Source organism: Tachyglossus aculeatus, chromosome 7 (assembly GCF_015852505.1).
Source record: "Tachyglossus aculeatus isolate mTacAcu1 chromosome 7, mTacAcu1.pri, whole genome shotgun sequence".
Classification (NCBI taxonomy): Eukaryota; Metazoa; Chordata; class Mammalia; order Monotremata; family Tachyglossidae; genus Tachyglossus; species Tachyglossus aculeatus.
In genome coordinates, this window is record NC_052072.1 from 27,551,540 (window position 1) to 27,576,651 (window position 25,112).

At 50.8% G+C, this 25,112-nt stretch overlaps 1 protein-coding gene across 1 annotated transcript in view; it reads right to left on the reverse strand.

Annotated features, from left to right (window-relative positions):
- Positions 1 to 1,919: 1,919 nt before the first annotated feature.
- LOC119930567 (proline and arginine rich end leucine rich repeat protein) overlaps positions 1,920 to 25,112 on the reverse strand; it is a 28,585-nt gene continuing 5,392 nt past the window's right edge. The window contains exons 2-4 of the mRNA XM_038749047.1: positions 17,765 to 17,955; positions 8,377 to 9,356; positions 1,920 to 4,202 (exon numbers count right to left, since the gene is read on the reverse strand). Of these exons, the coding sequence (XP_038604975.1) occupies positions 4,027 to 4,202; positions 8,377 to 9,340 (1,140 nt within the window). The 5' untranslated portion in view covers positions 9,341 to 9,356; positions 17,765 to 17,955 and the 3' untranslated portion in view covers positions 1,920 to 4,026. The remainder of the gene's footprint in view (positions 4,203 to 8,376; positions 9,357 to 17,764; positions 17,956 to 25,112) is intronic.

Consider the following 25,112-nt stretch of genomic DNA (forward strand, 5'->3'; position numbering starts at 1 on the left):
GACAAAGGAGAAACCAATCAGTCAATGGCATTTATTGAGCGCTTACTGTGTCCAGAGCTCCTTACTAAGCGCTTGGGAGAGTACAATATAAGGGAGTTGGTAGATGAAGTCCCTGCCCATAAGGAGCTTACATTCTAGAGAAACAACGATGGACACTGAGAAACTCAAGTCCAGGAGACAAACAGGATGGGGGTGGATTGTGTTCCGGCCACAACGAACCGACCCGAGTTTGCAGAGAACACAAAGGGACTAAGGAAGGGGGAGGAAGGCCTGGCCCCCACCTTGAGGGGCTCAAGCAGGTGGGCTGAGGGTTGGGGGGCGCGGAGAGGGAGCAGGGTGACTCTACCTACCATACAAGTGGCAGGGGGTTAATCCAGGCCATAATACCAGGCTGCTTCCATCCACAGTAATATACTGATTTAGAGCAAGCGCCTAGGAGATTCCAGCAGGAAGGGGTGGGGATGGGGGGAGAGCGGCAATAAGTCAGCATCTGGCAGAGGAAAGGAAGAAGAGTTCAGCTCCCAGAGGGAAGGGGCAATGCCTAATCTATGTTCTCTAGTGCCCCTCCTCTCCCCCAACACTCAGTTTTGTTCCCCCAACACACAGAGGGAGCTCCTGTTTCAGGGGATAATAAGAATAGTAATAATTGTGGGTTTTGTGATGCACTTAGTATGTGCCAAACACCGTGCTAAGCACTGGACTAGATACAGGATAGAGGTTCTGGGGTGATGTTGCCTCTGATGAGAGAGAGAAAGTCAGGGTCGTGTGTCTCTGGGGTCAGCACAGAAAGTAAAATGTCAATTGGTCCACCCCCACCCCATCCTCAGAAACTTCTGAGCTCAGGGGAGGGTGGGGAGGGAATGGGTGGAGCATATGGAAAGAGAGTTAGGAGAGGAATAGAATGAGGGTGTGAGGAGCAGGGTTAGTCCCCCAGGATGACTGTTTTGGGGGAACCCAGGGTGACCGTATTTTTGGTGGCCACACACTAATGGGGAATACAGTGGGAAGGAAAGAGATGGGAGCTTGGAGCCTCCATCCGGGAAATGTCCCTTGGAAGGACCAGCCAATGGGAAAGCTCAGATGAAACCCAAAGAGATGTGCTGCCTGGGGCCAAGATACTTTCTCTAGGTCCAAACTGGTTCCAATGGGATTCCCAAACTAGCCATTAAAATTGATTCCCCAGTGGAATTCCCATGTTAATCTGTCAGATGGATTCCCCATTGGAATTCCCAAACTGGTCCCTAAAACAGATTTCCCCAATGGGATTTCCACACTAATCTCTCAGCTGGATTCCCCAAAGGGATTCCCAAACTGGTCCCTAAAATACACTTCCCAATAGGATTCCCAAACTGGTTGCTAAAATGGATTCACCAAAGGATTTCCTAAACTGGTCTCTAAAATGGATTCCCAAACTGGTTCCCCAGTGGAATTTCCACAGTAATCTCTAGGCTGGGTTCCCCAGTAGGAATCCTAAACGAGATCCTCAAGTGAGCTCTCGCCAACTCTTCTCCCGGTTCGGGTGGCTTTCTTCAGTCAGGTTTCTCTGGCTCCTTAATGACGACCTTCCCGGGAAGCAGTTGCTTAGCATTTCTGGCCATGGCTTTGGTAGCCACGGAGGCCCCTCAAAGGCTACCAGCGGCCACTGGACTTTGATCAATCCTGAAGCCTAGAGCTGAGCTCTCTTGGTGGCTGTCATTACTACATTAAATGCCAAGCAAAGCCCATGAAGACATCAGCTGATTCGGAGGGCTTGGGGGCTGAAGGGGGGCTATGATACATGTGCTCTGAGGATGGTACGATTTGCCATCCTGCCCCCTGGAGATCCTTAAACTGGATTTGGACTCCCCCCCGTCCCCCTTTTAGACTCCCCTTTTAGACTGTGAGCCCACTGTTGGGTAGGGACTGTCTCTATATGTTGCCAACTTGTACTTCCCAAGCGCTTAGTACAGTGCTCTGCACACAGTAAGCGCTCAATAAATACGACTGATGATTTGGACTCGGTTTGTAAACCCGTCCAGGGGACAATCTTCGCTCACCCCAGGAGTCCAACCAGCCTCAGTGACCGCTACCACCCACCAGGGGTCGCTGTGGTGTCTCTTCCCCCGCATTTGCTTTTCCAAATTTTGGGAGCGGCTGCTGGGAAATGCTCCAATTCCTCCCACTTCTCCTCCCCCCCTCCGTCCACGGAGACTCCAGCAGAAGGCATGTGGTAGCCGTGACGGAGGCTGGTCCGGCCCCAGCATCAGGCCAGTGGGAGACCAGGAACTGGGGTCCCAAGCCCCAAGTTATTTCCCTGGATGGGCTGGGTGGGAAAGAGGAAGGTGCCAGCTTGACTGAAGGGAGAGTGGCCAGCAGTTTTCCAGCCCTTTCCCAACAGGCTGCTGACTTTAATTAAATTCTATGCCCATCTACTCAAACCCAATCCAGCCCGCCAGGGCAGAAAGAAATCAGTCCCACAAAGATGGCCTCCATTCCCATTCCATCCCTTGGTGCCCTCTAATCAGGCAGAGCAGGATGCCAAGTTTGAAAAATGGCATGAAATGGTTGCCTCATCCCCCAGACTTTCCCTGGCATCTCTGCATTTGACCTTAGGGAAAGGGGTGGGGGATGTTAGAGAGAGGCTAGCAGGGCAACTCAAACCATTTCCATCCCTTCCCCTAAAGACCTTCCTGAACGCTTCCTCTCCAGATTCTCCAGCTCTTCCCCAAGGGTCTGTCTCTGTCTCGTTCTTTCCCTTCCTCCCCCACTCCATTTCCCAGAGGACTTCCAGCGTCCACTCTTGACCGCCCCGTGTCCCACCCAACAACTTTTCACGTTCTCCGTCCTTGGTCCAAGCTGCTTCCCAACTCTCCTGGATGGTCTTCCCTCCTCCTTCTGCTCTTCTGTTCCTTGGAGGATCCGCTCTTGCTTCTTACATTTATGAGGGAAGGAACAACCTCGGCCTGGGGAGTCGGAAGGCACAAGAGGGTCCATTGGAGGGGTGGAGTGCATGGACAAAAAGGCCCACAGGCCTCAACTCTCAGAAAACAAAATTGTTCACCCACATCCTGACCCTGTCTCTGGGCTTCCCCAAGAACACATGCGCTGGCCAGATCCTTTCCTAGAAAATCAGTTCAGCTCCGAGGACTCCCCGGGGTCAGTCCATCTCTCTCTGGCCAGAGCGTGGCATGCCGCCAGAGGCTGAGGGCAGAGGGTTCTTCCCCTGTGGAGCTGGTCCCCTGACTCTGGCCCAGGAGACCTAAGGAAGGGACCAAATGGGATGGATGAGGCCCCTGTGGGAGAGGCCCATGTTTAGAGAGGACACTTTGGCCTAGGAGGCTAAGGATTCACGACTTGGATGCAGGAGGATGGACCTTTTCACCTCTCGGGATCTCCCTCAGCTCCTAGGACTCAAGATTCTGTTTCTTCTGAGCTGGCCCCAAGTGTGGGTTTCATCTGCTTTGGGAGGTTGAACGGGCCCCGAGGAAGCGACCATGGAAACAGCTTTCTCTACCAGCTTGTTATGGCTTCCCCTCTTTAGTGCCCTTCCTGCACTGCCCATCACCCTGATGTCCTTGGAAGTGCCAAGAAGCTGGGTGACATTTCCTGGACCAGACCAGCAGCAGGGTGGGTGCCAGGAGGGAAAGATGGGATCAGCCAAGACCTTTCTGAATGCATCAGAGGGCTGGCTGGGGCAGAGCTTCTAGAAGGCAGGGAGCCCCTCTTGGCCGAAGGTGGGGGGTGAGGGGTCTCTGAAACTTGAAGGAAGGGACAGTCCTCGGAATTCACTCATCCTGGGCCCTGTGGGCCTTCCAAGGAGAGGGAATCAGGGAGCAGGGTGCAGATGGGGTCCTGCACCCCGCCCAGTGCCTTGAGGAACTGTACCCAAGGGGTGACTGGCAAGGCCTGGGGAAAACGGGAAGGGGAGCTGAGTGACGGGAGATGAAGGGCAGGAACAAAGACTCGGGCTCAGAAGGCGGGAGGGCGATCCAAGGTCATCGGCCAGGGTGCTCGACTGTGCAGGGGAGGGCCAGGGGAGGCGGGGCCCTAGATGACGACGGACTGCAGGAGCCGGAAACACAGCATCAAGTCAATGGGGATGGGGGGCTTGAGCAGGTTGCCGTCCAGGCGCAGGTAGCGAAGGTGGGGAACGTTCTCCAGGTCAGAGGAGAAGTCGTGGAAGCTGACGAGGTTGTTGGGGCAGACCTGGGTCCCGTTGATTTCTGCGGGGGAAGAAAGGGAAAGAGAGAGTGAGCTGGGGAATGGCGGGAAGGTAGGGTTGGGAACCAGGATTTCTGGCTCTTCCACCTCCCATTCCTCTTGGTGTTCTCCTCTCAGCAGCAACTTATCATTATTATGTTGATATTTGTTAAGCACTACGTGCCAAGTACAGTACTAAGTTCTGGGGTAGATACACGGTACAGTTTCTGTCCCACGGGGAGCTCACAGTCTAAATGGGAGGGAGCACAGGTATTGAATCCCGATTTTACAGGTGAGGAAACCAAGGTGAAGTTAAGTTCGTTCATTTATTCAATCGTATTTATTAATAATAATAACAATGGCATTTATTAAGCACTTACTATGTGCAAAGCACTGTTCTAAGCACTGATTTATTTATTTATTGAGTGCTTCCTATGTGCAGAGCACTGTACTAAGCACTTGGGAAGTACAAATCAGCAACATATAAGTGACTTGCCCAGTGTCACTCAGCAGGCAAACTAGGTTTAGAAACCAGGTCCTCTGACTCCCAGGACTATGTTCTTTCCACTAGGCTACCCTGCTTACCAAGTCCTGTATTGATAAAGCCTTTACCTGGTGACCCCTTGGCTTCTCCCAGTGGGGAGCTGGCAGAACCAGTCCACCCTCAACCTCCTCCAAGGGTTCGGAAGGTGTGGAGAGTGCTTGGAACTCCTCCAGGGAAAGGGACTGGGAGCAAGAGGGAGGGTGGTGGGTCCCCTCTCCCCCTCATCCCCCTCTCCATCCCCACTGTCTTACCTCCTTCCCTTCCCCACAGCACCGGTATATATGTATATATGTTTGTACATATTTATTACTCTATTTATTTATTTATTTTACTTGTACATATCTATTCTATTTATTTTATTTTGTTATTATGTTTGGCTTTGTTCTCTGTCTCCCCCTTCTAGACTGTGAGCCCACTGTTGGGTAGGGACTGTCTCTATATGTAGTCAACTTGTACTTCCCAAGCGCTTAGTACAGTGCTCTGCACACAGTAAGTGCTCAATAAATACGATTGATTGATTGATTGGAAACGGCTGCTTCATTACAGCAGCTGCTAGGGCATCCTCTCTGGGGAGAGGGCCCAGAGTCCTAGGCCTGTGGCCTTTCACCTCAGGACTTATCAGAAAACACACACATACACAAACACACACACACACTCTCTCTCTTTCTCTCTCATACCCCTTCTCAGGCACATATAAACTCACACACACAAACACACCCTCTCTCTCTTTCTCTCTCATATGCCTTCTCAGGCACATACAAACTCACACACAGGCATATAAACCTTGCAAATACAAACATACACCACACATACATTCCCACATATCTCAGTGTGACCCAGTGAAAAGAGCTCAGGACTGGGAATCAGGACTGGGTTCTAAGCACTTCTCTGCCACTTGGCTGCTGTGTGACCTTAGACAAGTCACTTATTTTCCCTACAACCCGGTTTCCTCATCTGCAATATGGGGATTCATTCAATCATATTTATTGAGAGCTGTGTGCAGAGCACTGTACTAAGCACTTGGGAAGTACAAGTTGGCAACATATAAAGACGGTCCCTATTCAACAGTGGGCTCACAGTCTAGAAGGGGGAGAGTCTAGTAGGGGGAGATGAAATACCTGTTCTCCCCTATTAGACTGTGAGCCCTGTGTGTGATGAACTTTGATCGAATTGCACTGTAGGTATTCCTAGTGCTTAGCACATTGCTTGCACATAGGAAGAACTTAACACCACAATTACTTTTATTATTATTATTCACCTATACACACCCAGCAATACTGCAGCACAGTAGAGAGGATACAACATCTAATGACCACCTCAACTAACATTTGACCCTACCCATACTCCTGAGGCTGAGAGGGAGAAGCAGTGTGGCTTACTGGAAAAACCATGAGCCTGGGAATCAGAAGACCTGGATTCCAATCCTGGCTCCACCACTTGCCTTGCTGTGTGACCTTGGGCAAGTCACTTCACTTTTCTGCCCCTCGGTGACTTCATCTATAAAAAGGGGATTAAGGCTGTGAGCCCCACATGGGACGTGGACTGTGTCTAACCTGATTATCTTGTCTCTACCCTAGTGCATAGTACAGTCCCTGGTACATAGTAAGCGCTTAACAACAAAAACAAAAAAAAAGATGCCACATTGGGCAGAAAGAGCAGTCACAGCATAGGGAAACTCAGAACCAGCCCAGGGATAGTTGCAGTTTCTGCTGCTGTTCAAATGCTCATTAGCCCCCCAGCCTATTTTCTTAAGGTCCTGTCCAATTTCTTACAAGAGCTCTTCTAAGCCTGGTTTGAGAGCTGAGTTCAATAATAATAATAATAATAATAATGGCATTTATTAAGTGCTTACTCTGTGCAAAGCACTGTTCTAAGCGCTGGGGAGGTTACAAGGTGATCAGGTTGTCCCACGGGGGGCTCACAGTCTTCATCCCCGTTTTCCAGATGAGGTAACTGAGGCACAGAGAAGTTAAGTGCCTTGCCCAAAGTCACACAGCTGACAACTGAATCCATGACCTCTGACTCCAAAGCCCGAGCTCTTTCCATTGAGCCACGCTGCTTCTCTAATGACAGCAGTGCCCTAAGATCAATCTCCAGGAGACCCCTGCCAGCCGGATACCAGCCACACCACAGTGTGTGTCACACATTGGGGCCTCTTCAAGGGGTAGACGAGGGAGAGCGGGAGAGGGTAGAGGGGTCCTGGGCAGGGCCAGCCAATCCTTACAGGCTCTCTCTTTGTTTCTCCCAGTCTCCCTCACTGCCAGTATGGCTGACCAGGGGATCCACGCGTAGATATGGGAAGGGAGTAGGGAGAGGAGACTTACGGAGCCCCTAGAATGGGAAGGCACTCTATGATGTCATCAGGTCCAGCCCTCTATCTCCAGGCAGCTGAACACCCAATAATACCTTTTATTATCATCATCATCATCAATCGTATTTATTGAGCGCTTACTATGTGCAGAGCACTGTACTAAGCGCTTGGGAAGTACAAATTGGAAACATACAGAGACAGTCCCTACCCAACAGTGGGCTCACAGTCTAAAAGGGGGGAGACAGAGAACAAAACCAAACATACTAACAAAATAAAATGAATAGAATACATATGTACAAGTACATATTATTAAGCACTTGCTAGATGCCCAGCTCTGCCAGGACAATCAGATAGGACAGAGGTCCTGTTCTACACAAGGCTCACAAAACAATAATAATAATAATAACGATGGCATTTATTAAGCGCTTACTATGTGCAAAGCCCTGTTCTAAGCACTGGGGAGATTACAAGGCGATCAGGTTGTCCCACGGGGAGCTCACAGTCTTAATCCCCATTTTATAGATCAGGTAACTGAGGCACAGAGAAGTTAAGTGACTTGCCCAAAGTCACACAGCTGACAAGTGGCAGGGCCGGGATTTGAATCCATGGCTTCTGACTCCAAAGCCCGGGCTCTTTCCACTGAGCCACGCTGTTTCTGAGCCCAATGTGGGACAGGGACCATGGCTGACCTATGTTGTATGCACCCCAGTGCTTGTGCACATCATAGAGTAAGCGCTTAATAGAGAAGCAGTGTGGCTCAATGGAAAAGAGCCCGGGCTTTGGAGTCAGAGGTCATGGGTTCAAATCCCACCTCCACCAATTGTCAGCTGTGTGACTTTGGGCAAGTCACTTTGCTTCTCTGTGCCTCAGTTACCTCATCTGTAAAATGGAGATTAAGACTGTGAGGCCCCCCATGGGACAATCTGATCACCTTGTAACCTCCCCAGCGCTTAGAACAGTGCTTTGCACATAGCAAGCGCTTAATAAATGCCATCGTTATTATTATTATTAATAAATACCACAGTTATTATTATCATTATGATATGGAGAGTGGGTATTTCCCGCCATTTTACAGAGGAGAGAACCGAGCTCTAGAGAAGGAAAGCAACCGGTCCAAGGTCGCACAGAAGGCCGAGGGTGGGGTCGGGACATCATCATCAATCGTATTTATTGAGCACTTACTATGTGCAGAGCACTGTACTAAGCGCTTGAACCCAAGGCTCCTGCCTCCCAATCCAGTAGCCACAAGGCCGCCTGGAAGCACCCACAAGGGTGAGGGGCTGGATTCCACTCACTCCCCGCCTCCCTCCCTGCCTCCCTCCACCCTGCCCGCTTCACTCACTGTTGATCTCATTGCCGTTGAGGTACAGGTGCTCCAGCTTGTTATTGATAGCGGGCATTTTGCTCAGCTTGTTGTGGGACAGGTGGAGGACCAGCAGGTTGGAGATGTTGAAGGAGTTCTGGGGGAGCCCCTCGTCGGACAGCTGGTTGTAGTTGAGCCGGATGAAGGCGAGGTTGGGGAAACCCTGAAAGTAGTTGGCGGGGATGTTCTGGATGTTGTTCCGGTCCAGGAAGAGCTGATGGATGGCCGGGGGCACGCCGGGGGGCATTTTCCTCAGGATGTTGTTGGCCAGGTTCAGCTGCATAAGGTTCTTGAGGCCCTGGAAGGTGGTCTTGGTGAAGACCCCATCGCTCAGCTTGTTCTTGTTCAGGTCCAGGAGCAGGAGGTTCTTGAGCTTGCTGAAGGCCCCGCTGGGGATCCTGGAGATCTGGTTCTGGCTCAGCCTCAGCTGCTCCAGATTGGGAGGCAGGGCCGCTGGGACCTCCTGGAGCCTGTTCTTCTCCATGTACAGGAAGACCAGGTGGCCCAGCCTGTCCAGCACCCTCCGGTCCACCTGGCGGATGCGGTTGTTGTCCAGGTTGACCCAGCGCAGCTCGGTGGCGTTCTTGAAGGACTCAAACGGGAGCTCGTCGATGAAGTTGTTCTGCAGATAGAGATAGTGGGTGCGGGCTGGGATGATGGGCACCTTCCTCAGGTTGCGATTGTCGCAGTACAGGGTGGACGGGAAATCTGGCGGGCAGTGGCACTCGCGGGGGCAGTCCGCGAAGACGGAGGGGGGACCCGGCGGGAGCGGTGGGGGCAGCTCCGTGGGTTCGGCGGGCTCCACGAAACGGGGGGTCGGCCGGGGCCGGGGACCGGGCTGCGGCGTGGGCCGGGGCTTCTTGGGCTTCTTGAAGCGTTGGGCGCTGACCTCGGAGACCAGCACGAGGAGGAGGGGCAGGAGGCAGCAGGAGAACGCCTTCATGGTCTGGGATGCTCGCCTGTAGGGAGACAGGGGGTGGCGGGGTCAGCAGAGCCCGGGATGGGACAGGCGCTCCCCATGATGGCATCTGGGCCGGTGCCTTCTAGGCTGGTGAGCCCACGCCCCTTTTCGGACACCCCAGCTTGTCCGACTGTAGCTGGCCCAAGCCCTCGGAGACACTCGTAGTGTTTACTCTGCTAGGGGAGCATGGGGGAGAGCAGCTGATCAGCTCTGGGTAATGGCTTTCAACTGGCTCTGTCTCTGTGAGGCTTGTTTTCATTTTCTAGTCCGGGCCTTGGGCTCTCCCTCCTTCTTGCCACGTGGGCCTCTCGGCAGAGAGGGAGCACCCCGGGACATTTTTTTTTTATGGTATTCATTAGGGGTTTACTATGTGTCAAACACTGTTCTAAGAACTGGGGTAGATACAAGTAGACTGTGAGCCCACTGTTGGGTAGGGACCGTCTCTATATGTGGCCAACTTGTACTTCCCAAGCGCTTAGTACAGTGCTCTGCACACAGCAAGCGCTCAATAAATACGATTGATTGATTGATGAATCAAGCTGGATACAGTCCCTGTCCCGCACGGGGCTCACAGTCTAGATGGGAGGAAAAACAGGTATTGAATCCCCATTTTGCAGTTGAGGAAGACAGTTAAGTGATCTGTCCAAGGATACACAGCAGACAAGTGGCAGAACCGGGATTAGAATCCAGATCCTCTGGCTCCCAGGCCCGTGATTTATCCATTAGACCACACTGCTCCTCGGGGACCCTCCAACCAGAGGGTAGAGGCTGGGGGCTTTGCCTCCAGCTAAGCAGGATGCTCAGAAACAAAGCTGAATTCTTCTATACTCAACGAGAGGGTGGTGATTCTAGTCTGAGCTGGGCCACAAATTTTTTGCGAGGCCTTGGGCCAATTACCCAATTTGTTGTGCGGCCTTGGACCAATTAACCAACTTCCCTGATCTCAGTTCCTGATCTCGGTTCCAAAATGGAAGGAATATCTTTGTCCCTCCCTCCCTGCCTCCTAAGGGTGTATGGAGGAGTATGGTGGGAAATTTCTGGAAGGAGGAATTTGGAGGAATTCGAAATTTTGTTTTAGCTTTTCTACCAGCCCACACACAGTTGTCAGCCGCGCCTCCCCGTTTCGCTCTCCCTTCCTCCCTGCTTCCCCAGCCTCTGCCTGCAGCAAACAATCTCCAGGAGAGTTCCTGAAATCAAAGCTGAAGGAAACATAAGGGAGCTGTGGAAAGTGCTCAGTGTCTGATTGATCGATTGATTGAGAGCTAGTCTCACCTCTATCAGTCAGCAGAAAATGGGCTCAGAGGAATTTCGGGAGAAAGAATTGAAGTTAGATCCAGGGAAAATTTTGTAATTAAACACATTTGTGAGAAAGACAAAACAAAACTGCAACATCGTAAAAACTTGGCTGAGCTATCTTTACGAGAATACTGGGGAAAAAAAGAAATCAAATTCCACCTGGTGAGAAAAGAATGACTTGTTGAATGACTTGTAACTAGTGTTCCTTCATTGCTATGAGTTTTATCGATCTCAGCCTGCCAACTACCAACAAGGCAGCATTTTCCTATCTGTCACTGAGGGGGGTGAGTCACTAGACTGGGTGCCCCAGGGAGAAGGCGGCATCTCTGGAGAACCATCCAGGCCTTCAGGTCTGGCCACGGTCAGTGGGGTGGGGCAGGAGAGGCTGGGAGTAGGAAAGAGCTGGGTGAGACAGGTATAATGTGGCCTTTCAAGGGGGGGGGGACTCCCAGATGACCTGGTTTGGCCACTCAACCACCCTGGGGAAAGCAGGGAAATGAAGACAGCCCACAATCCCACAGTGCCCAGTCAAGATAGAAGGGTCTGGGAAGCCTGGGGAGGGGAGAGGGAAGAATGGAGTAGGGTGGTACAGTGAGAGGGTCTGAACACCCCCATACCACCCAAGGAGCCCACCCAGGGGTAGGAAAGAGAGCCCTAGCCAGCTTCCTTGGGAGGGAGTATGGGAAGCAGAGGCTACTCTGTGGGTCTCGCCGCTTGTGGGGGAAGGATGCAGCCAGGGCAGGGGCAGGGGAAGACCAGGGGCTAAAGGGCATTTTAGATCCAGGGAACTGGGCAGACGATGCCTTCCCCGGTGCCAAGGGCCGGTTCTCGAACCATCCTTCCCCACATTCTGTTCCCAAACTCACAGTTTAGCTGGCCTACACCCCCTTCTCCAGACAGACTCGTCCCCAGATGGGAAACTGAGGCTGGCTGGGGACGTCACTGGTCAGGCTGGCTCAGTGAAGAGATAACAGAGCAAGGCAGGGGCCTGGGCATCCTGGCTTCAAGCCTCCCTTGACCTGAACTGAGAGTGCCTCATCCCGCTGGGTGAGGAGCAGGGTGGCACCAGAGTGGGCTGCAGAGCAAGGTGGTGCCGGCTGGCTGGGTGGCTGCAACTGTCCCTGCAGGGACCTCTGGCTATCACACTGGTGTGTGAGGGGACATATTCACCCCTGACCTCCCCCTGCTTCTCTCTCCCCTACCTCCATCAGTGAACTGATGGCGTCTCCCCAGCCACAGGCTCCTTCAGAGTAGTGGGGAGGGTGATGAAGATCAGGGGGAGCAGAGGAGGACAACGTTGCCAGCCCTCAGCTGGTCTCGTTTCCAAAGAACAGTGGTGCCCACATACCCGGACACCCTCCAGACAGACACCGCCAGTTCCCACCTAGCTGTCGGGGGGAAATGTCAACACGACGGTGGCCACAAGCAAATACCGTCTGGCCCTTCCTCCCTGCCCCGTCAGCGGGTTGTAGTTCCCAGCCCCCTGCCCCCTCCCCTCCCCAGGTGTGCTTGGGATTCGGACACAGGCCCTTCCACAGAGAGCAGGAAAGAGCCCTCCTGGCTTCCTGGAACCCAGACGTGGTGGGGCTGTACGAGGTCTGGCTGCCTCTGGAAAGGCCCAAACACATTCCTGGGCAGCTGGGTCATCGCCTCACACCCTTCAGTGACTTTGGGCCTCTTTCAGTCTCGCTCTCACTCTCCTTCTCTTTCTTTTTTCCTCCCGGCTTCCATCTGCTCCTGGCCACCCCGCAGCTCACAGGGCCCAGCAGGCAGCCCTTGGGGTGGTTCCACAGGCCAGCCCCTGGACTTTATTCCTCCTTGGAGTTAGGGCAGGCAGGATCAGGGATGGGTTCTCTGTTTTGCCATCTGTTTCCCAGGCCCTGGTACTATCCCAGAGGATGCCACTGGACCCCTCCCCCAACAGGAACAGGGGACAGAAGACTCTCTCCCCCTGCTGCTGAAGGCCCTCCCCAAGGGTCCAAGACCTCTCTTCTGTTGACGGTAGTTTCTTTGGCTTGACCCTGCCAGCTCCCCACCCCTCTCCCCTCCCACCAGAAAACACTTGCCAAGGGCTGGGTAGAGGATGGAGCAGGCTAGCCATCCCACCCCTCATCTCCCATGGCCCGGTGGGGACAGCTGAGGAAAAGGACAGTGAGACCCCTTGGGTCATCTTGACAAACATTGCCCTTCCCTGGGCTCCAGGGATGCCTCAACCACTGATGGGGCAGTCAGAAATCTGGTTTAAACTAGAGAAACCTCAGGCTCTTTCTGCTGAAGGAATGGGAATTAGGGATTCGGATAGGCTCAGATAAATAAAGCCGCTTTCCCAAAATCCTCTCCCCAACCCCATCTCTATCTTCACCTAGCCCAGCCTCGCCCACCTCAAATCCCTCTGGGCAAGGCACCTGCCTCTAAACTGGCCCTCTGAGAACCCGTGTCTGGTGGCTGTTGTCACAAGGGGTCTTCCTCAAATCTCTGTCCACGCTCCCAAGTTGGCAGTCCCTTCCTCTGCTGCTCTTTCTCAAGACCCAAGAGAATTCCAATCTTTCCCTGCCCGCTCCCCTGTATGCTCCCCCAGCTCCATCCCCAGCTCCAGAGGCAAGTGTCTGACAACAAGAGAAGCAGTGTGACCTAGTAGATAGAGCCTGGGCTTCGGAGTTAGAAGGGCCTGGGTTCTAATCCTGACTCCACCATTGGTCTGCTGTGTGACCCTGAGCAAGTCATTTCACTTCTCTGTGCCTCAGTTATCTCATCTGTAATATAGGGATTAAGACTGTGAGGCCCATGTGGGACATGGACTGTGTCCAGCCTGTATCTACCTCAGCATTTAGTACAGTGCCTGGCAAAGAGTAAGCACTTAACAAATACCATTAAAAAAAAAAAACTCAGCTGGCGTTTCAGCAGAAGTGTCAATCTCTACTCCTAAGGATTTGCTCCTGGAAATGCAGCTGTTTCTAGGGAGGGAGGAGGCAGTCATGGTAAACAGCTTCTGGTTAACCCTGGAGTTAAGGAAAAGTTTTCTATCTCCACAGCCTCCTTCCTCTTGCCCGCTGAGAATCTGGGACCCACCTCAGAGAGAAACAAACTCCAGGGTGGCCCCAAATCATATTCTATGGCAGGACATGATTTCTAACCCTTCTCCGGCCCTCCCCCACTAGCTCTCTGCTCCTTCCTCTACTCTGTTTCCTCCGTTTATTGTGGCCACCCCTACATCTGGGGATGCCCACAGCCCTCCCTTTCACAGAACTTAGCCTGCGGTAGCCACCATGTTCAAAACAACTCTCATTCATTCTCCCTTGGTTTCACCCAGATCTCACAGGGTAGGACCAGCTCTGCAGATCAGCATGCCAGGCTACCCTGAGGGTGCAGGCTTAGATCCCCTCTCCACACCAATGATTGCCCAGTAGTATTTACTAGCCATTGCTTCCCTCTGACTACCTCTGTTTTGTTTCTCTGTTCTTTCCACTGCAGGACACTGCATCTGGAGGCCATCTAAGTTCCTCTAGTTGGGGTGGAGGGGAGAGGAGCTGAGAAGTTTAATTTCTCATGGTCTGGAAAATCCTGGAAAATTCAGGGGATACTGCAGTGACCTTTCCCTCTCCTCCAGCCCCTCAAACAGGCCAGGAATACCTTGGACCTTTCACCCCACAGGCTCTGAGGCCAAAATCTTCCCAGATAAAGGAACTAGGGATGGGGCAAGAGAGAAGGGGGTGGGAAATGTTTGTCTAGGCAAGTTATTGGCTGTGCCTGCTGCCTGTGATCCCCCAAGAGCCTATAGCTCCAGCTTGCTTTTGAACGGCCCATCATACGGACCTACAGAGGAATGTCTCTGTACTGAAAGAAAGGGAGGGGCAGAAAGAGGTCTGTCTTGTATATCTCTCTGTCCCCTGGGACAGGGATTTTCAGCCTGCCTGGGGGTTGGAGTCCAGGGGGCGAAAGCCTTGCTCTCTTCCTGTCCCTGTCCCTGTCTCTCTCCCTCTCCACTCTCTTCCCTGGATCTGCCAAAGGAGGCACTTCCCCAGGGAAGGGTTTGCTTTGGGTCCTGACCCCCTGTCAGGGGAGCAGGAGCAGTGGAGAGTAGTTTTCCAGATGGAGGAAGGTGTGACCCCAGCCTCCTCCCTCTCCAGGAGATGATCTCTTTCCGGATTGACTCCTTTAGAGAGCTGGACCCTGTTCAGTTGCCCCTGCAGCAGAAGCCTGACTGGCTTTCCATCCCCTTCCCACTTCTCTTCAGCTCACCTCAGGTGGCCCAGATGTGGGCAGAGAAATGGCAGACTCCTAGTCTGGCCCCTTAAATACTGGTTCTGCCTAAGGTGGACAACATTAGGAAGACAGGGGGATGGGTGACTTTTTTATGGTATTTGTTAAGCACTTACTATGTACCAGGCACTGTACTAAACACTGAGGTAGACACCAGGTAATCAGGTTGGACACAGTCCATGTCCCTAATGGGGCTCACAGTCGCAATCCCCACTTTACAGATGAGGTAACTAAGGCACAGAGAAGTGAAGTGGCTTGCCCAAAGTCACACAGCAGACCAGTGGTGGAGCCGGGATTAAAACCCAGGTCTTTCTGACTGCCAGGCCTGTGCTCTAACCACTAGGCTATGTTGCTTCTCCAGTACCTCTTCCAGGACCTTTCCCCTCTACTGCTCCTCCTCTGTTCATGCATCCCTGAGATTCCCCAACGAGCGATGGTTTCTGTTCTTATGGGGTTGTTGGACTTTAGCATCTTACTTCGAGCATTCCACTCTCCAGGGCAAAGAGATAAGATGTCACCTCGCCCCCTTCTAGACTGTGAGCCCACTGTTGGGTAGGGACCGGCTCTATATGTTGCCAACTTGTACCTCCTAAGCGCTTAGTACAGTGCTCTGCACAGAGTAAGTGCTCAATAAATACGATTGAATGAATGAATGCCCTAGCTGGCCCAAATGACTGAGGCAGCAGCGGGAAGCGCAGCCAACCACCGTTGTCTGCCTCGTTCCCACTCGACGGTTTCTCTTCGCAGCTGGATCTGTGTGTGGTGGCGAGGGCATGGTGGATGTGGTGGGTCATGGGCTTGTCGTTCCTGATCACCCAGGGCTAGGGGGAGATGGGGTCCGCAGATATAATAATAATAATAATAATAATGATGGAATTTATTAAGTGCTTACTATGTGCAAAGCACTGTTCTAAGTGCTGGGAAGGTTACAAGGGGATCAGGTTGTCCCACGGGGGGCTCCCAGTCTTAACCCCCATTTTACAGATGAGGTAACTGAGGCCCAGAGAAGTTAAGTGACTTGCCCAAGGTCACACAGCAGACATGTGGCGGAGCCGGGATTCGAACCCCTGACCTCTGACTCCATGGGGAAAACAAGTTCTCAGACTCCAGGGAGTTCCTCCCTGAGTGTGACAGAACAATGCCAAACATGTCTGGGCAGCAAAGCCCTCAGCTCCCCCTGGTCTCAAGCTCTGGATTGCCTCCATAGATCTCCACTAATTCTGAGCCTCCCACATATCCGCAGGTCCCAGGAACCTTTACTCTCCCACCTTTAACCTCTGAGCATCAGGGAGAACCAAATAATACCATCACAACCTTTGAGCTTCAGGCCCTCGAGTCACTAACGGTTCATAATAATAATTAATAATAATAATGATGGCATTTGTTAAGTGCTTACTATGTGCAAAGCACTGTTCTAAGCGCTGGGGGGGATACAAAGTGATCAGGTTGTCCCACTTGGGGCTCACAGTCTTAATCCCCATTTTACAGATGAGGTAACTGAGGCCCAGAGAAGTAAAGTGACTTGCCTAAAGTCACACAGCTGACAATTTGTGGAGCCGGGATTTGAACCTGTGACCTCTGACTTCAAAGCCCATGCTCTTTCCACTGAGCCACACTGCCTATCTCATCCCACTCCATCAGGGCTCAAATCCCCAAGCCCCCCAACCCCAAATGATCTCCAGGGTGAGGAGCTTCCATTATCTTTCCCCTCTCTCCTTCCAGTGGCTCCCCTCCCTGGGGACCCAGAGTTCTGATTTTCTAGTCAGAACTCTACCCAAAATACAATATTAAGAGAGGCATTTTAGCTGTCTGCCATCCGAATATGGGTTAACAACCCCCCTAAGCTGGGAGCGGGGGAATTGTGGAACTCTCCTGGGCTGGAGAATTAAGGCTGCTTTCCGATTTAATAGGAAAGTGGTTTGGAGTCGAGAGGCAGTGGGATCCAAAGCCAGCAGGAAGGGACTGGGCAAGGCCAACTCCTTCTCCTCCTCCTTCCCAATTAAACCGTAAGGGACTCAGAACTTCTTTCCTCCGTTTCTCATCTCCTCCAGCCTCTGCCCTGGGTTTTTGAGGCAAAGCCTTTCTTCTGTGCTCTGTATTTTTTTGTGAGAAGATTTTCTCTTTGTTCTTGCAGCTTGGGAGGCATGTGTCCAATGCGAGAGACAGATTCAGAGAATGTGGGAGGGTGTGCTGGGGAGAGGCAGTGTGTGGTTTGTTGGTTGTTGTTTTTTTTTTGTGTGTGTGTGTGTGTTTGTGAACCTGTGTGGTAGACGACCTCTCATTGTGCTCTGGCGGCTGAGATGGAATGAGGTGGTGGTTGGATAATGAGGGATTTAGGATGTGTATGACAATGTGTGTGGGTGTGAGTGAAAGTACAGCTTGTGTCTATGTATGTAAGCAGCTAAGTGTGACAACATGTGAAAGGTGGGGAGAAGCGTGTCCTCTAGCCGTGTTCCTATGGAAACACCTGATTTGTAGAAATATTGCACTAAAAGTTTTGCTTTGCTTCCCTGGAAAACATCTGGGCCAAGAAAGTTCGACTTGTGTAACAAGCAAATAGAATGCTGAGCAGATGGGCGTGAGCAGCAGACGGGAGCAAGAAATGCTTCCTCAGAACATTATGAGAGATGGGAGAAGCAAAAACAGGAAAGAGAGAAAGGATGGGAGAAAAAAAGAAAGGCAGGAAGGAAAGAGAAAGGCAACAAGGATGAGGAGAAGAAACTGAGAAAAGCGGCTACCTCCCAGATAGGATAGGATGTTGGGAAGAATGGGAAAATCTGGAAAGAGGGCAAGTTGCTTCTCTGTGGCTCTTCCATCCGTCCTGTAAACATCTGTGCAGTCAGTACTTACCTGTGGTCACCTGTCTTTTCCCTTAAATCCCAGCACAGTTACTCTCCTCCTCCGTTTCCTCCTTCTTCTCCTCTTCCTCTTCCTCCTCCTGTTCCTCCCAGCAGTTGGAGCTCTGACACCAGCGAGCCTGCAGTGAGGTCTGATCTCAGCGTGTATGTGTTTGCCCTGGTTTAGCTCCTCCGAGATCCCATCTGGGAGGGAGGGCGGGTGGGAGCGAGAGAGGGAGGGAAAGCGGGGACGACAACAATAACGTCTTTATTTGGCAGCCAAAACTCCCAAAGATTTAATCCACACACATGTCTTCCTTTCTAACCGACTCATATTTAATAACATTTCCTTCTGTGGACTCGGCAGAGATGGGACAAGGTCTCTATGGCATAAACCAACAAAATTACAAGGAGAAACAGGAGTTTGGGAAATTTCCCACCCCAGCCAGAGGATGAAAAGGACAAACTGGGTAGGAGTAGAACTCCTGGGTCCTGACCTGAGCCTGGTCTATTTAGAACATCGATTTCTCGGGCAGTGAGAAAAACCACCTAACAACAGTTGTTGTGTTTGTTCTCTATGCAGCTATAACACACAAGCTGGCATTTTCTGGGAGGAGAAGTCTAGGGTCACTCCCTGGGATGCTAGATTCATCTCTCGGTATTCATTAGTCACTTAACATGTGCCAAATGTTGTTTGAAGATGAAGGATTAACAGATTGGACACAACATGGGGCTCACGTGTAAGCAGGTTCTTTTAAAGCAAAGACCAGGTTTAGAGTTCACCCACGCTTCCAGCTTAAACCCATTTTACAGAAGGAGAAACCGACTTGTACTTCCTAAGTGCTTAGTACAGTGCTCTGCACACAGTAAGTGCTCAATAAACATGATTGAATGAATGAACGAGGACAAAGGAACAAAACAGTGTGGCCTAATGGACAGAGCATGGGCCTGGGCATCAGAAGGACCTAGGTTACAATCCTGGCTCTGCCATTTGTCTGCTGTGTGACCTTGGGCAAGTCACTTCACTTCTTTGCACCTCAGTTACCTTATCTGTAAAATGAGGATTAAGACTGTGAGCCCTATGGGGAACAGGGACTGTGTCCAACCTGATTAACTTGTATCTACTCCGTGCTTAGTACTGTGCCTGACACATAGCAAGTCCTTATCATAAACCATAAAAAAGGGTCACTTCTCAGCAGCAGTGCTCTGAAAGAGTCAAGATCAGAGCCCACATTCCCAGGACGCTTGCCCAACAAGGGGCACAGTGAAGACTCCATGGGAATCTCACACTACTACAAAGTCCTGGAGAAGAAATAGGTCATCTGGGCCGGTCTCCTGCTTCCACGTAGGGGATCCCTTCACTATCAAGAGAAACAGCGTGGCTCAGTGGAAAGAGCCCGGGCTTTGGAGTCAGAGGTCATGAGGTCAAATCCCGACTCCGCTAACTGTCAGCTGTGTGACTTTGGGCAAAGTCACAACTTCTCTGTGCCTCAGTTCCCTCATCTGTAAAATGGGGATTAATACTGTGAGCCCCTTGTGGGACAACCTAATCACCTTGTAACCTCCCTAGCGCTTAGAACAGTGCTTTGCACATAGTCAGTGCTTAATACATGCCATCATCATCATCTAGGGCAGATGGGAAGCTATTCTTTCATTTTTTAAAAAAAGTCTCCCCATCTGGAGATTACACAACTTTCTTGGGTACTCTATTCCACTGTCTCGTTCCCCGTCCTTAGCATCCAACTGAACTCTCTCTCATTACAATATGACCCTTTTCTTTTTTTTTAATGGAATTCGTTAAGGGCTCCCTACGTGCCAGGCACTGTACTAAGAGCTGGGGTAGATACAAGGTAACCAGGTTGGATACAGTCCATGTCCCACATGGAGCTCAGAAGTCTTAATCCCTATTTTACAGATGAGGTCACTGAGGCACAGACAAATGAAGTAACTTGCCCAAGGTCACAGGAAACAAGTTAGAACCCAAGTTCTTCTGTCTGTGCTCTATCCACTAGGACACACTGCTTCTCCTCTGGTGTTATGTTCCCTGGGGACAATAGGAACTGGCCTGCAATCATCTCCCTCACCCATTCCAATACCAAATTCAGTTCATCTGTTAGACATTCTCAATCCAAGTGGCCCCAAAGGAAACTGGAATGATCTCAAACCCAAGTTGCTGATCAAGAACTCCCAGGCACGCACAGGCAGCCCTGTAGGGTATGGCGGACTTGCAAACAGTGGACCGGCCCAACAAATCCTTCTACTGGCCCAGTGGGCTACCCAGTGAAACCACATCTCTCTACCGCTACTGATAGCTATCGAGTCCTCACTCACAGGTGGATTTTCTGCCAAGCAAGACTAAAGAGACACAGTCTATAGTCAGTGAGAGATGGTATTCATTACTCTTTGGGGTAGATTAATAATAATAATAATGATGATGATGGTATTTATTAAGTGCTTACTATGTGCAAAGCACTGTTCTAAGTGCTGGGGACGTTACAAGGTGATCAGGTTGTCCCACCTGGGGCTCACAGTCTTAATCCCCATTTTACAGATGAGGTAACTGAGGCACAGAGAAGTTAAGTGACTTGCCCAAAGTCACACAGCTGACAGCTGGCGGAGCCAGGATTTGAACCCATGACCTCTGACTCCATAGCCCGGGCTCTTTCCACTGAGCCACGCTACTTCTCCATTCAAGAGAATCAGAGAAGCCACAGTTTCTGTCTTATATGGGGCTCACAAGCCTAAGAGGGGGGAAAAGGTAGTTTTATTCCCCTTTTACTGAAGAGGAAGCAGATCCAGAGATTAAGTGACTCATAGCGGATAGAGCATGAGCCAGAGAGTCAGAAGGTCATGTGTTCTAATCCCAACTCCACCACTTGTCTGCTGTGTGACCTTGGGCATGGCACTTCACTTCTCTGGGCCTCAGTTATCTCATCTGTAAAATGGGGATTGAGACTGTGAGCCCCATATGGGACAGGGACTGTGTCCAACCTGATTATCTTGTATCCACCTAGCACTTAGTACAGTGTCTGGCACATAGTAAGTGCTCAAGTGCTGCTAATCATTATTATTATTGTTGCCCAGGATCACACATTGGCCGAGGTGGGACTGGAATCTGAATCTCCTAGCTTCCTGATTCATGCTCCAAGGCTGCTTCCCTCTGTACATTATCAAACCTCATATTTTTCTCAGGATTCCAGAGAAGGAACACTTCCTCCATGATTTCAGAGTTGAGAGGGAGCCCAACAAGATTCCAGTGATACACAAATTGAACAATTTGCCCTGGGCAGCAACAGGGCAGACCTGGCTCATTAGGGGAGCCCCAAAGAAGAGGATCTTATTTATTTTTTTAAAAAAGGTATTTGCTAAGCACTCACAGTGTGCCAGGCACGGTACTAAGCACTGGGGTAAATACAAGCTAATCAGATCGGACACATCCATTCCCCACATGGGGCTCACAGCCTTAATCCCTATTTTACAGATGAGGTAACTGAGGTACAGAGAAGTTAAGTGACTTGCTCAAGGTCACGGAGTAGCAAGTGGTGGAGCTAGGGTTAGAACTCAGGTCCTTCTGACTTCCAGGGCCATGCTACATCCAGTAGGCAAGTCTTCTTCTCTAATCTTGGTAACACTGGAGCCCCGGGGTTCTGAACGACATCGCACAACCACAAACCCTTTCCTCCCCAGTGAGCCTCCTCAGCGATCCTCCTCTATGTCCTCCACTAAGAGTATCTCTTTCAGCCTTCTCTGCGAGCCTCCTCAGCAAACCTCCTCTGTGGCAGAAGAAGCAGGAGCTTGCTCTTGTACTTTCTTATTCAGTCTGAGGGTGATTTCCTGCTGGATGCTGTTTCCTTAAAGCATCCAGCTCTAGGTAGGCTGACCCCCACCATGGGGCTGGGGGAATCATCTCCAGGCATCCAGAGCGTTAAAGCCCTAGAACTATTTACCATCAATCAGTCATGAACCCTGAGCCCCAAGGAGGAAGAAACTCTGCTTTCTAGCCACAGCACTCTACTGCTCCTTTAGTTTTCCCTTTTAGTATTGATCCTTCTCCTCGCCTTTCATGGAGTTTTAGTTTTTATTGTTTCTTCTTCTCTTGTGTATTTGCCTTCTCTCTCTGTTTATTCTTAGATTGTGAATCCCTTGATAACTGGGGACCGTGTCCAATTCTCCCTGTGTAGTCTCACCCAGCACTTAGTACAGTGCCCTGCAGACACTGTAGGCCTTTAATAAGTTGGGGTCCTTCATCTCGGGGGCTTCCAAAATAACAGAATAAGGTGCTGGTGGGACTCCTTTGCTAACCAGGGTTCAATTCCAGTGCTCAGCCTAAGCAGCAAACCAAGGGTGTCAGATTGCTTTTTGAATCTCTCTGGAAAACAGGGGTAGAAGCCCGAGAAGACCGTGTGACCCAGGGAAATAAAACAGAAGAGGAATGGGTGAAATCCATAGCTCAAGAGGGCAGTGAGAACACAGATGCCAGAAGCCAAACTTAAATGAGATAGCACAGAGGTGACTTCCCCGCATCACTGCCATCACCGAAAAGTAGCAGAGAGGGGAATGGTTCTCACTGTTTTCTCTGAAAACTCCAAACGGCCACTTGCAGCATTTCCAAGCACAGACACCACCGTCTCTGAAGAACTGACAGGCATAAATTTGCCTCTGGCAAGACACTTTGTTTGTCAAGTCTGCACCGCAGAGAGGAAAGTTTCATAGTCAAGCTTCCAATTTCCCCTGAATTTGGATTTATAAGGAAAAGTGAGAAGCAGCGTGGCCTAGAGGAAAGAGCCCAGGCCTGGAACTCAGAGGACCCGGCTTCTAATCCCGGCTCTGCCAATTGCTTGCTGTGTGATCTTGGGCAAGTCACTTCACTTCTCTGTGCCTCAGTTTCCTCAACTGTTAAATGAGAATCAAAAACCACTTCTCCCTCCTACTTAGACTGTGAACCCCTAGCGGGACAGGGACTGTGACCAACTTAACTTGTACCTACCCCAGGGCTTAGAACAGTGTTTGACACATAGTAAGCACTAAACACCTATCCCCATGTTTTGTTTTGTTGTCTGTCACCCCTTCTAGACTGTGAGCCCGTTGTTGGGTAGGGACCATCTCTATATGTTGCCAACTTGTACTTCCCAAGTGCTTAGTACAGTGCTCTGCACTCAATATATACAGCTGAATGAAATGAAAATTAAAAAATGCCATAAAAAACTGCTCTCAGAGAGCCTTCCCCGTAAGCTTCTTCAGGAAACCTCCTCAGCAAAACCAAACCTCTTCGGCGAGCTTCCTCCATGAGCCTCCTCAATGGGCTTCCTCAGAGAGAGAATCACCTCAGCGAGCCTCTTCAACAAGCCTCCTCTGTGAGTCTCCTCATTGGATTTCCTCAGCCAACCTCCTCTATGAGCCTTCTTTGTGACTATCCCCTGCTAGTCTCCTCATCAAACCTCCCCAGCGAGCCTCCTCAGGAAACTTCCTCGGTGAATTTCTTCAGCAGAAGAGGAGGCCCCTTCAGTGATCCTCCTCCTCAACGAGCCTCCTCCTCTCTGAGTCTCCTCAGTGACCCTCTGCTGCAGTCTGGAGAAGGAGTAGCTTGCTATCTGCACCAAGCTGAGCTGAGCAGTGAAGCCTAGTGGGAAAATCCCAGGCTTGGTAGTCCGAGGACCTGGATTCCCTCAAAGGGTGCTGACCTCAGAGGGTCTTTAAGCTACTGCTTGTACTTTATAGGGAGGTGAGGGTCAAGGGAAGAAGGAAGATGGACAGCTCTCCTGTAGCCTGTCCAAAGCCAGGGCCCCTAGTAAAGTTGCTCAGGAAAACCATCAATTCCCAGAAGCCTCAGTATCCTCTTTGTCCAGTGACTGGGCACCCTGGATATTTGTCCGCAAGGTGGGACTCCAACTATAACTGGGAAGGCTGGAGAGAAGGAATGCTGAGTTTTGACCATGGAATGACTCCATTTTTTGTTGAGTCTGGGGTGTTGGATGACTCAGAAGCTTGGGGTGGGCAAGGGGCACAATGAGGAGGAAGAAAGTGGGGGTGAGGGAAGAATGTGGAATAAAGGCCAAGCAAAGCATATCATAGAAACTGGTTTCTTTCAAACAATGGGAAGCAGCGTGGCCTAAGAAAGTGCAAAGGCCCAGGAGTTAGAAGACCTGGGTTCTGAGCCTGGCTCGACTACCTGCTTGCTATGTATCCTTGGGGAAGTCACTGAGCTGTCTGTGTTTTAATTTCCTCACTTGTAAAGTGTTTGTTTTGTCTTATGGTACTTGTTGAGCGCTTACTATATGTCAAACACTGTCCCTGTCCAGCATGGGATTCAAAGTCTAAAATAGGAAGGAGAACTGGTTTTGAATCCCCATTTTACAGTTGATGAAACTGAGGCACTGAGACTTGCCCAAGGTCTCACAGCAAGCAATTGGCAGAGCCGGGATTAGAATCTAGGTCCTCTGACTCCCTGCCACATGATCTTTCCACCAGGCCATGCTGGGAATGAAATACCTGTTCCCTCTCCTATTTAGACTGTGAGCACCATGTGGGACAGGGACTATGTCTGACCTGATTAATTTGTGTCTACCCCAGTGCTCAGAACAGTGCTCGACAGTTATTGCTTAACAAATACCATAAAACGGTTTTTGAAACCTAAGTGAGAGGGCTGAGGGCTGGAAAGGGGTCGAGGGAGGAACATTTTTTTTAATGGTATTTGTTAAGAGCTTACTATGTGCCAGGCACTGCACTAAGCATTGATTAAGCAATGTAGCTAATTAGTTTGGACACAGTCCATGTCCGGCATGGGGCTCACAATCTTCATCCCCCTTTTACAGATGAGGCAACTGAGGCACAGAGAATTTAAGTGACTTGCCCAAGATCAAATAGCAGACAAGTGGTGGAACCCACTTGTCCCAGGCCCATGCTCTATCCACTGAGCCACCCTGTTTGTACTCTCCCAAGTGCTTAGTACAGTGCTCTGCACACAGTAAGCAGTCAATAAATATTATTTATTCATCTATATTAATGTCTGTCTCTCCCTCTAGGCTCTAAGCTCATTGTGGGCTAGAAATGTGTCTGTTATATTGTTATACAGTAAGTATTCAATAAATACGACTGACTCAATAAATACAATAGATTGATTGATTGGTTCATGCTCTTCTGACCACTCCTTGCTCCAGCAGGGATGCCTGCAGGACTCTCCTGATCTCCCCTAACAGGCCACTCCAGTGCTGGGGGGAAGGGGGAGGGTGGCCCTGGAAGCACTGGAAGGCTGCAACCATCCGGGACTTCCTCCCAGCAACAGCAGAAGAGTGGCAGAGCCTTCTGTTCCCTTAACAGGGCGTCCTTCAGCCTGTGCGGAGCAGCTTCAGCCGCTCAGCCGG